The 11778-nt window shown below is 48.1% G+C and overlaps 4 protein-coding genes across 6 annotated transcripts in view; all 4 read left to right on the forward strand.

The window, feature by feature from the left end:
• Positions 1-1037: 1037 nt before the first annotated feature.
• Positions 1038-3119, forward strand: LOC125949413 (keratin, type I cytoskeletal 9-like). Its single transcript, XM_049676406.1, has 2 exons — positions 1038-1129; positions 1548-3119. Exons 1-2 carry the CDS (start codon positions 1112-1114, stop codon positions 2208-2210), a joined length of 681 nt encoding a protein of 226 aa, XP_049532363.1. The 5' UTR covers positions 1038-1111; the 3' UTR covers positions 2211-3119.
• A 2598-nt stretch (positions 3120-5717) lies between these two features.
• LOC125949438 (uncharacterized) lies at positions 5718-8124 on the forward strand. The gene is made up of 2 exons (XM_049676444.1): positions 5718-5849; positions 7074-8124. The coding sequence occupies exon 2, from the start codon at positions 7088-7090 to the stop codon at positions 7571-7573; it is 486 nt and encodes a 161-aa protein (XP_049532401.1). The 5' UTR covers positions 5718-5849; positions 7074-7087; the 3' UTR covers positions 7574-8124.
• A 502-nt stretch (positions 8125-8626) lies between these two features.
• LOC125949445 (chromosomal protein D1-like) lies at positions 8627-10013 on the forward strand. 3 transcript variants are annotated; one of them, XM_049676454.1, is made up of 3 exons: positions 8627-8765; positions 9065-9140; positions 9250-10013. In XM_049676454.1, the coding sequence occupies exons 2-3, from the start codon at positions 9078-9080 to the stop codon at positions 9604-9606; spliced, it is 420 nt and encodes a 139-aa protein (XP_049532411.1). In that variant the 5' UTR covers positions 8627-8765; positions 9065-9077; the 3' UTR covers positions 9607-10013. The 3 variants fall into 3 exon arrangements, with proteins under 3 accessions (XP_049532411.1, XP_049532409.1, XP_049532410.1); XM_049676452.1 differs by having other exon boundaries at positions 8643-8765; positions 9055-9140; XM_049676453.1 differs by lacking the exon at positions 8627-8765 and having other exon boundaries at positions 8784-9140.
• Positions 10014-10992: 979 nt separating this feature from the next.
• The window catches only part of LOC125949348 (calreticulin), a 4122-nt gene continuing 3336 nt past the window's right edge, over positions 10993-11778 (forward strand). The window contains exons 1-2 of the mRNA XM_049676313.1: positions 10993-11202; positions 11325-11429. Coding sequence (XP_049532270.1) covers positions 11115-11202; positions 11325-11429 — 193 coding nt within the window. The 5' untranslated portion in view covers positions 10993-11114. The remainder of the gene's footprint in view (positions 11203-11324; positions 11430-11778) is intronic.

The following is an 11778-nucleotide window of genomic DNA, read 5'->3' on the forward strand; positions in this document are numbered from 1 at the left end:
CAGCAAACGGCAGTCACCCCAAGCTGATCGGCTTGTAACTTCCACTAAACCTTCCGAGGAAGGGAGCCACTTTGACGGTATCAGCTGCGGAACACACGCAGCACCTCACCACCAGCGAAGGGTCATCCAGGCGCCAAGGTAGGAATCTGAAGAAAAATCGCGATAACCAACGAGTGATGGCCAGCGTTCACGCTTCTCCAAAACCAATGCGCATGAGGTGCCCAGAAGGGGATGGAGAGGGAGGTCGATGCAATGCTTCAACTGAAGATGCAGAGTCGAGCCTACCGTGGCTATAGATCCGTAGAGTAGTAGTAGGGGACGTGAAGAAGAGCTGGCGAAGCGCAGCATCATCCACGCCGAAAGGGGGTTTCCAAACGGGTGGGCCGGAGAGTGGAAGGGACTTCAGATCGATCATTGTACACTACGTAGCTCGGCAGAGAGAAAGACAGAGATAGGGAGCAATGAAAAGAAAAAAAAATCTGACGAAAAGTCTGCACGGCCCAGCGCCCGGGATGAGCGTGATCTGAAGATGTTGCCAACAACAACCACAACAACATGCGCGAGTAACGTGCAACCCACTCGACGATCCGCAACGATCGTGATTGCACGAGAAGAGTGAGAGAGAGAGAAAAGACAGAGGGAAAGAGAGAGAGTGAAAGCTTGGCCCCTGGGGCGTGTAGGATGGGGTGGGAACCCCGTTGGACGCAGCAATGAAAGTGAATCCCACCAGCGAAATGGCAGCGCCTCGACGGCGGCGATCATCAAAATAGAAGAAGACGAAAAAAACGAAATACGCGAACGCGAACGAACCCAGACTTCAGCACTCCCCGGAGGACCAGGTACTCCACGCAATGGAACCGTATTTTCGGTTCCCTCTCCCTCCAAGTTCCCGGCTTGCGGAGCGACGAAGAAGAAGTAGCTGGGAACGGTGTCGTCCGGCATCGCGGAGTAGTAGTAAACGCAGGCGTCGCCGCCATCTTCGTCGTCATTCGGAGCGTGGTATAAAGAGTGCCAGCAGACCCGGTGGAAGCCACACTCGGTCACAACACTCGTCTCAGCAAACATCTAAATTTTAGTCCCTCCCGTGTTTTTTTCTATTATCTTAAGTACCATGAACAGCTTTGCCGTGGTAAGTAGTATGGTCCCGTGCTATAGTGTTCCTGGGTGTATTCCGTACCGCGTGTTTGTGTGTTCCTAGTGTTACTCGTTCCTAGATCCCGATTCTAACCGAAACAATCCAAAATATCCGTGCAAAGTGGGCTAAAGTCGCGCAATATTTTTGGTGAATATTCTAGGGTACTTGGATGTACTAAACGTATTCAGGCTCTGCCAAATATTTCAGCAAGTTCAGCTCTCAAAATACGCTTAGTAAATCCAAGTAACCGAGAATATTGACCAAACATATTACGAGTTTTTAGTCCGCTTAAAGGAGAAACGATCGAATATAGAATCCTTCTGGATCGAGTACTTGCGATCACGTGCAGCGCGTAGCGTGCTCCGTCTCACCATTCCGTTTCCTAATCGCATTGTTACTGCTTTGTCCACAGTTTTTGGCGTTCGCCTTGGCAGCCGTTGCCGTTGCCGAACCACCATCCGGATATAACTACAACCGGCCATCCTCGGGCGGTCACGGTGGTAGCGGCGGCTACAGCCACGGTGGTGGTGGTGGCGGCGGTGGTTACTCGAGCGGCGGTTACTCAAGCGGTGGCGGCTACTCGAGCGGCGGTGGCGGCGGCGGATATGCCGTCAGCGGTGGATCCTTCTCCAGCTCGGGCTCGTTCAGCAGCGGCGGTGGTGGCGGGTACCAGGCCGTTCCGGCCGGAGTCCAAACCTCCGAGGGACTGAACGTCGATCCCCAGCTGTTGAACGAAATCCGTCAGATTCTGTTGCGTGAAGAGAGCCAATCGTCGTCATCGTCATCCGGTGGTGGCTATCCGTCGGCTCCTTCCGGTAGCTACGGTGCCCCATCCGGCTCGTACGGACCACCTTCCTCGACCTATGGCGTCCCATCGTCCGGTGGCTACTCGTCGCGCGTGGTCGGCATCGATCTGGAGGGAGTGAAGCAGGCCATCCAGGTCGCCCAGTTCCTGCAGACCTCGTCCGCCTCGATCCCGTCCGGCTCGTACGGTGCTCCGTCGGTTCCGTCCGGTTCGTACGGTGCTCCGTCCCGTCCCCAGATCCCATCGGGCTCGTACGGTGCTCCCTTCTAAGTTTGTGCCACCCACCCCAATGGGAACGCAAACACAAGTAGAGAGATCAGTAGAGTAGAAGATAGTAGACAGAGCCCCCGAACGATGAAACGATCTTGGAAAATGGACCGGAAAACCTGACAACGCCCCCAGCCCCCAAAAACCCGCGCAAATGCATGTGAAGAATGGAAAAAAAACATGGAAAAAAACACGCAGCAAACAACATCATCGCCCCCCACAAATCAACTGCGAGCGAGGAGTGTCCTCATACATACATACACACACACACACCAGCGCACTTGTGCGTGTGCCCCGCGATTGGGACAGCAAAAAGGCACCAGCTCGGTGCGCACCCTGGGACATCGGTTGGCGCAGGATCTGCGGTGATCCTTGGTGATCCTTTGGACAAGTGTGTGTGTGTGCGTGTGTGTGAGAACGTGTGTTGTCCGTGCGCTTGCTGCACTCCGTGTGACCGTCCCTCCAAGGATTCATCATTCTGCACTCTGCGATCATCTGGACCTGCGAGAGCAAAATGGTGGTCCCCTGAGAACCCCCCCGCCTAAAGATCGAACAACAACAACACGATCGTTGTTAAGCGCCACTATACCGTGCGCACCAATAACCGTGGACCACCAGTTTGTCTCTTGCAGGAGCAATCCGCTAGCAAAGTGCAGCAAAGTAGAAGGATCCCGTCGGAACGGTCACTGCGGTTGGTAGCTATCGTCTATCCCCCGTCCACCATCCGCATGGACTAGCGCAGGGACACGCACGTGTGATCAGAGATTGTTAACCCGTCTCCTATTCTCCCTCCTGTTTTTCCGTGTAAATATCTCTCTCTCCTTTGTCCTAGTTTTCATTTTGTTGTAGGCATAGCTGCGCCGCTGCTCCACTCCAAGCGCAGCGCAGTAACTGTAACCGAGAAAAAATCTAAAAAAATAAAAAAAATCGAAAAATTTGTCACCGTTAAATAGCGCCGTCGGTTTGTTGTTTCTTTGTCAGTCACGAGGATCGTGGATGAGGTTGAGTCCAGTGATCTACATGAGTTGAGTGATCTCCAAACGCGCTGCTTCTTGTCATAAGCTCTTGGAATCATCTTTAGCTGCATGACCTTCGACAAATGGACGGGATTTGAATTTGGCTTACTTTCATTTGATGAGGATGATGCGTACGGTGATGAATAATCCCATGACATCCATCCATGACAGCACGGTGGGTCCGAGTGTGGCCAAGCGTTCAAATACTTCCTTTCACTTGGACGGTATCACGTGCCTAGGATTGAGCCTTCAGAGAGTTATTCAACCTGGCACATTTTCTTCGTAACAAAACACGACCCGACTCATCGCTCATCAGACCCATAATCTCACAGCCAGGGTTGTATGCTCAGATATAAAATTAGGCTATCTTTACTTGATGCTACCCTACCCTCACGCCCCATAACCCATTTCTCACGCTGCAGAAAGGAGAAAAAAACTGTTGCACATAAAAGGGCCAACAAACTGTTGGCTCGGCCCAAACCCATAAAATTGCAACAATTGCAGGATGGAAGAATTGTTGCGCCCTGCAGTCCCGTAATTTCTTCATTTATCGGTGTCGACTGCATGTGCCGGTGACCGAAACATTCGACCTGACGAAACAGCGACCTAACGCAACACGATTTCCACTTCCCGTGACTATTTGAAATGAAAATAAAAAAAAATCGTTGATGACCTATGGTGGCAACCGCGGGATGGCGTAATACTTTAATCTTCTCGGCCGCTACCTATCGGCGAAGGAAGGGTCTTCTGATGGGTGATGGGTATAAACGGTACATTCACAAACTATTTATGTAAGAAATTTTCTCGTGCTCGTTGATTGCGTTTGTCCCTCGCGCACGAATCAGCAAATTCGAATATAGCGTGGTTTTCAAATTAAAATCATTTATTTGCATCTTGGGTTATGGAAAAAAGTAAATGAAACATGGCCAAGCAAATTTTCAGCAAATAGTGTTTCGTGATCATCCCACGATATGCATGATGCTGCCCCGTGTTGTTCTTTTTGCTTTTAGATAGGGTCGCAGAAGAGAAAGAAAAATGGAAGGCCGACTTTAGCGCCAGCATGTCTTCGTGACTTTGTGGACAAATGAAAGCGATATGCAATGCGATGACTGCACTCTAGCGCCGTGCAGAGAAAATCACGATTTCTCAAAGGTTGTGGCGCATCTGCAAAAAAAAAAAAAATGGAAAAGGTCGTCACCAATTCCGCTACTCTATCTCTCAAACTGAATGGCATACCGGAATAGTGCGGCGGTCTGCCTCAGTTAGTATGGGTTGGATGCGGGTATTACTTTCTTTTCTGGTTTTCCACCTCTCGCTTAATCAAGCGGAAGTAACGGGCACAGTTTTGCAAAAAATAAATATCATGAATCTACTACAATTAAAGATTGCACATTAAAAAGATTTAAAACAAATGCTAATCTTACATAAACACATGAAAGCTCGCTTCAGCAATCTGTTGCATCTGCTGGTCCGTAAGTATGAAACGATCAGCAAAAATTGGAAGTCAACCTGTAGCGGTTTGATCCTTTAATTTATGGCCCTCAGCCAGCTTCGAAACGATTAGTGGCCATTTGGATTCCTCTCTGCTGTTCGTTCCATAGTCGCTGTCGTTCCACTATTCAGCGGATATTCAAATTTTGATAACCACTTTCCCCATCCTCGATCATTCGTATGAAGTGTGGTATCGATCATTATTCATACATTCCGGCTACTGTTCGTTTCCAAGGGCTTCAATCTCCCCGGATGAGGCGACTGACACAGTGTTAATCAAGATGTTGCGATTAACGTGATGGGACGTAATCATCACCTTTGTATTTTGTGCATAAATATGGATGACCCTTAGCCAAAGGACGTTTGCCTGTTCAGGCATCCAATCAGCGACACTGTGGCACTAATTTAGTAGAGTATTAAAATTATTTTCCGATCGTTGTGGTGGCATTTATCGGAAATCGTGTAAAAATCAATAAAAAATTACCCGGCTGTGATGATTGCTGGGTGGAGAAATCGAACGTTCCTTGCAGAATCAGGAACCTATTATGCAACTTACCGGAGTATCTTCCGATGGTTTTCTTTCGAGAGTCCCGGATCACGGTCGCAAATTTTTGTACTCTCTCGGGTTGATTGAGAATTGGTTCCGGTGGTATTGTAAAAGGAATCAGAATCCTTTTTCCTTATTTCAGCCCCGTCTTTTTGTGCTGCAGTGTTGTTACTTTTCCAGCGGGAGTTGCAAATCACTCGAATTTGTTTCTATAGCACTCAAAGGAGCCCTCAAAGGAGAAATGGTAATAATTCCCAGTTTTAGTAAAATTGCAGTTCAACACGCGTTTCTTAACTCGAAACAGTTTTCCAGGGTTGAAGCGCGGAAAGTTTGAATTTGAATCCGGAAATTCACCACGTGACGAAAAAGAGGAAGAGGAGAAAAATCCGCGTTAGGAAAAAGAAGCAGAAAAAACTCTGTCTGAGCCCCCAACTCGGGCCGCTAAACGCGCGCTCAACAGAATCGAAAACAGTTTGTTGCTACGTTTTGTTCGTCTTTCGTTATCTTTTGCCCGAAATTCTACCGCGCGCACCCGATTTGTGCGCCAAGCTATCGAATTTTCCCGGATCCCGGTGCATAATAATCCCGGTAAGTTTTCCTGCTGGCCCCCAAATTTCGCGTGGTCGTTCCGCGTCCGGGTGTGGCTTGGCTTTTCGGGAGGGATTTGGTGGAGAAGGAAAGGCGGCCCCGCGGCGTGCTTCCCGGCTGCCATTTTCCAAGCTCTTCTTCTTGTGCGTGTTCTTACGACGGCTTAGCTTCTGGAGCGCCCTTTTCGGAAGGTTTCCTCTGGTTCGGGCGGCGGAGAATAATTTTGTGACGCTCCTCATTAAACAAGGACTTGCGTGGTTGCTAGCGGAAAATCGCGCTGTATCGTTATTCCGTCCGGAAATATCCAGAAATCAACTCAATCGCTCGCCGTCAAAAGATTCTAGCTCCCGTGTATCGTACCGCTTGGCCTCCGGGAAAAGTAAGGTCGGTGTTGAACCGCTGAAAGTGTTCCTTCGCGGGAGTGAATGCATATTTTTCTGGTCGCAATAGAAATTTAATTTAGTCAAACTGTGATGATGGAGTCTTGATTGAGTTTATCGTGCATACGCTTCGCTATTTTAATGAATGTATCAAGCTAGATTAACGCGGTTTTATTTCTTTAGTGAAAAAGACCAGACATCTTTGCGTATTCAGGATATTTCCTGTCGAAAAAACAGTATCGCTCCGTGGAGTTGGGTTGGACAAATTTTATAGCGTTTTTTTCTTGTTAATCATATTAGAATTTAAGGCTCTTTGGTTATTGAATTTTTAAGCGCTCGGCAGATTCCGTTCAATCGACGGCTGTTATTTTTGGTGCCTAGAAACATGCAAACCATGCGCAATCTTTTTGGCCACAAATTCGATGAATCCCCAGCTATCTGCAAAGGAATTTTCGGTTTAGGCAGGCGGAGCAGCGTGCGGTGGCCATGTTGTTTTAGTAGCTTGTAGGGGCTAGTCTATTAAACGAAATGCCTTTTTGTAAGTGCTAAATTACACGGAAGTTACAGTAAAAAAATGTTTTGAAGAAGTTTCTCTCAACATCTCAAAAATTACGGAAAATTAGGCTTCGGCGTACTGTGAGATTGGACGATAAAAAAAAGTTGAGATACGAGCGGGATTTCTCTAGTAGAAAAAAAAAAACAGTTGGCCTGCTACGATACTGAAGGGCACAGCTAACCAGATGTATATTGCTAGGCCAATTTGATGCAAAATGATTACCACAGTAATTTTAGGGGTTATGATAAACCGAATTTAATTTTTTTCCGTTTTCGATTCTACTTTCAGAAACACTCAGCAGAATGACTGAAGAAACCGTACCGGTAAAGAGACCGCGCGGCCGCCCAAAGAAAGTGGTGGCCAGCCCGGCAGCTGCTGTGAAACCGGCTGTTGCCGCCAACACACCGGGTGAAGGAGGCGGCAAACGTGCCGCTCGCGAAACGATCACACCGAAAAAGGCACGTGCCGAACCGCCACAACGGGTGTCCGGTTCAGACGAGGAAGACATCATTTCGGCTGATGAAGACGGTGAAAGCACCAACAGCAGCTTCAACACTTCAACACCGGTGGCCGTCGCTGTGCCGGCCAAGAAGCGTGGTGCCCCACCACCGGAACCGGAAGATCCAGTATCAACACCGCCAAAGCGAGGCCGCGGAAGGCCACCGAAGAAGAACAAAAAGAAGGCAGCCGGTGCCTCTCCTGCCAGTGCTGGAAGCGCTGCCGTTGCTGGGAAATCGCCCGCCACCACCCCCCGTGGCCGGGGTCGCCCACGGAAGAATCCGTTGTAGAATTTAAGAATTCGTTCATTTTAGTAGTGGAATTTGTATTTTCTATGAATCTAATTAACAAACAGACACGCGTACACACAGATGGACCCTTAAATCGATTCGGACAAGCTAAAGACGAGGAAAAATGTAGAGCGAGGAAAGATGTTAGGTGAACGTAGGAGTCGCTTTGAAGGCTCCGGAAGTAGCACAACTATATGTTGAATGGACGGATGGATGCATCCTCCTGCCACCGGCTCTCTTTGATCGATACAAAAAGAGTCGCCAGAAGTGTTGGCAACAATCGTAGATCGCCGTATCGTCATCGATCGATATACATCTAGTTAGTAACGGGCGCAACAATGATGGTTAGTGTTGTCGCAGCCAGGTTAATTTTTTCACGTTTGCGTTGGCCATCTATAGCTGTAACATCAGCAAACATATGTCAACATGTGGCACGTAATTTGACTTTTTTGTTTTCATTCATATAGGTAATATTGCGAGTGGTAGGGAAACTAGAGTACACAAAACGAGAGGAATATCCCATTCACTGAATAAAGGTCACAAACAAACTGCATCGAAAAATGCAACCAGCATTTGTGTCGACATAAACCATAAAAAGAAGGGCACTTGGATTGATACCTTGATTCTGCCGATTCTGGTGATCCCTTTATTATGCTCTCTCTTTAGTAATGCTGTGCTCAGCACGGCCTCGGAAGCCTGCTGAAAGCATTCAGCCTCTCTGTATTAATGCATGGTCGAACAGTAACAGTTGCAAGTAACATTACATTCATTTCAGCTAGTACTTAAGCATCCACCCCATCGCTGTACTCTTTTTGAGGATGATAGAAAGAGAAACATGAACCCTACTCCCTATAAGCATGGTACACGCATACGCAGAGAAATGGTTCTCCCGCCACCCACAAAAGCTGGATCCTTTTTACGGCGAGCAAGGGCGAAATATATCCTTTTTCCAACCCGCGGGGGTGGTGGATGATAATAACGCACACCACAACGTTCTTCGTGAGTGTGGGTATTGCGTGCGTACATCAATCGATGTTAGTGTACGAACGCCACGGAACGGAAACGCACTTGACCGCGGGAACGCGCGCGCTTCCGGAGTAAGTTTTCCTGTCGAAGGTGAAGTGGGTGCGGTGTGCTGCCAATCAAATTCTTTGGGATCACCGTTCTTGTTCTAGTCGTTTGAAAAGAAGAGGTAAGAATGGTTCTTGATAGTGGCTGATGATAACGAGTTAGTGGAGGGTATTGCATAAAACATTCGTGTTTTTTCGAGTTGGTAATGTGAAAGCGAAAACTAATCGTACGGATTCTCTTGCTCCCACCCACCCAAGAAATACACCAGCACACACGCGCACACCGCTGGGGGTGTATTAGTGCGATTGAGAAGGATATCATTTTTTGTGTGTTCGACTTATCGGCATGCTCATCATTGTTTGTTCAAAATTTAAGGATCAATAGTTGACTCTAATCTCTGCCTTTGGAAGTGCTTTTCAGGGAGCCGCAAAACATGTCGGACGTGGAAACCCAAGAACCCAAGAAGGGACGCGGACGTCCTGCGGCCGTGGAGAGAGTGAGTATTAATGTGTACGTGTGGTGTGCGTAGTAGTGATGATAACACGGTGATTTCCGTTTTGCTTCTTCATTTTTTCGCGCTCCTTATCGCGGTCTTCACACAACAGAATAGCGTGGCTCCGAAAAAGCGTGCCCGGGCCCTCTCGCCGAAGGATACGAAGCTGGTGGAGGAAAAGGAGCACGAAAAGGCAGTGCTGTCGGACGAAGGGGATGATAGCGGAGAGGAGCCCTCTCCGAAGCGTGGCCGGGGTCGACCGAAGGGCGTCGTGAAGAAGGGAGCTAAGTCCGCCAAAAAGGCACCGGCTGCTACCGGTCGGGGACGAGGCCGGGGTAAGAAGAAGCCGACCAAGGAATCTTCTGACGAGGAGGACGAGGACGATGATGATGACGAGGAGGAGGAGGAGGACGATCTGGAGGATAGCGAAGAGAACGAGGAGAACTTTGACAACGATGAGTCCGATTAATTGGGCACATGGAGGACGAGGAGGACAAAGGAGTATCGGTGATTGTCACTGCCATTACCGCGCTGTGTGTCATTCAGGATGTTAGATTTCTTTTCATATTTAATACACCAAAGAACACTCAGAGTTTTCCCCCAAAAGTGTGTTCAGCAGTCACCCGTCTCCATCACAGTCTGTTTCGATCCGCATCATTCGATGGGGATACCATGGCAGCTGCAACCGAGATAGTGAGATCTGAACGGCACTTAACACACAACTATGAAATCCTAGAATGAAATCGATAACCGCGAAAGTATTATCCACATGTATGTACCTCCGCAGTTACCTCTTCAACGTAAAGCATTTTGTAAATCGCACCTTATTGTGTTGAGTTGATTTGAATAAAATATGAATATCTACGTTCTATGTACTGGTCCGTCTCACAATACCGTTTAATTCATTTCCGGTAAATACAGCACAGCAGCCGATCGTTTTGGGCATTTTAGGTTTGCCCTTGGTTTCTGTTGGTTCCACATTTTAGAGCGATAATTGTGGCAAACGGTGTCGCGTTTCTGCCCTGTTGGAGGGAAACGGACGCATGTGACGTGTTCTAGATTTGCATTGTTATCTATTGGTGTGGAAAGAGCAAATGCTAGGTGAAGCATGCTGTGCACCACACGCTCACCTTGCAACTCGGTGCATTATGCTAATCAACTTTGATAACGTACGGGTGTAGAAATTCTGTGTTGTTTGTTGGTCTTATCTAATGTCTTGCTGCAATAAATAAAATGGAAGGTTATTTAAACACTATCTAGCGATTTTGTAGGTTGCTTTTTAAATGAAGATTAAACCGATTTTTTGTGACGTAAAATGTTTTGAAAAACCACGATAATTTTACCGAGGAAAATCCCGGGAAGCCATTAAACCCTGTCGCGTCGTTAAAACGAGCGAATATAATGCATACTGCTATTAACCGAATAACGGAGACATTTTGGCAAAAGTAATTAGCGAAACTCATAGCAGGCGCCGCGGCACGTTGCCGGCCAGACGATTCAAATCTTCAAATTCGGTTGCGGCAGAAGCGCCACCACCACCAACAACGGGAACGAACTTAACTAAAGCGCGACGCGGACCAATCACAGCGTTCCATCTGGCTGTAGCATCACCGGCAAGCGAATTGAGGTCCTTTTACGATCTCCGGGATACATGTTTTCCAAAAGATACCGTCCTTAGACTATCCTTATGCAAATACGATCCTTTTTATGCTATCTTCAGAAGCCAATTATGTGAATTTCTCTTGATTCACCAAACGTACATCAGTTGGCAGCACTGCTGCGGCAACCAATCAGAGGCCGCCGCGTTTCAAACGTGGTCCCGGTCTGTTATTTTATTTTTGTGACGCTCGCCTCCATTTTCATTCTCGTTACAATCCTCGAAAAGGAAGGACGCAACCCGGGGCCTCCTCGCACGGGATAGAATCATAATCGGAAGGTTTTCCGGTGAACAAAAGTGTGATTTGGTTTGGTGACAAAATGCGTGCGTTCGTGACCGTTTTGGCCAGCGCCCTGGCCATCGCTGCCGTTGCAGCGGACGTGTACTTTGAAGAGAATTTCAAGGACGGTAAGTAGTGCCCACCGGAATCAAGTTTCTGGAGGGATACGGAACCGGGAACCGGTGGAACCACCGCCCTCAACACTCGCTCTAACTGCTTTCCCCGTCCACGGTTTCATCTTTTCCCCCAGATTCCTGGCAGAAGAAGTGGGTGCAGAGCGAACACAAGGGCGTCGAGTACGGCAAGTTCGAGTACACGGCCGGAAAATTCTTCAACGATGCCGAAGCCGACAAAGGTAAATATATATTCTACGCTCGTATTTGAACGGAAAAAAAGAAAAATCGGCCACAGTTCGAATGAAACAGAAGAGTTTGCGAAAAAAAAGTGGAATAGGAAAGGTGTGCGTGGTGGGGGGGTTCAGTGAAAAAGAGGCCGGTCTCAGATCGTTGCCCCATCATGAGGGGATGACGATGGCGACGTGTCATTTTTTTTCTAGAACCGGAATGACCGCAATGAGATTCTCGAAGAAGAATGAAAGAGGGTGTAGCGGGGCGAAGACAAAACGGAGTCCCATTTGTACCTGTTTCAATGGGTGGGGGCTTTTATGCTGTTTTCCAGAACCAGCAGCAGCCACGAGTCGGTTG

The sequence above is a fragment of the Anopheles darlingi genome, chromosome 2 (assembly GCF_943734745.1).
Source record: "Anopheles darlingi chromosome 2, idAnoDarlMG_H_01, whole genome shotgun sequence".
NCBI classification, from domain to species: Eukaryota; Metazoa; Arthropoda; class Insecta; order Diptera; family Culicidae; genus Anopheles; species Anopheles darlingi.

Bases quoted from the DNA above. Each gene is read 5' to 3' on its own strand.
- LOC125949438 (XM_049676444.1), top strand. From the start codon at position 7,088: ATGACTGAAGAAACCGTACCGGTAAAGAGACCGCGCGGCCGCCCAAAG.
- LOC125949445 (XM_049676454.1), top strand. From the start codon at position 9,078: ATGTCGGACGTGGAAACCCAAGAACCCAAGAAGGGACGCGGACGTCCT. The intron at 9,141-9,249 runs GTGAGTATTAAT...TTCACACAACAG, and splicing joins GTCCTGCGGCCGTGGAGAGA to AATAGCGTGGCTCCGAAAAA.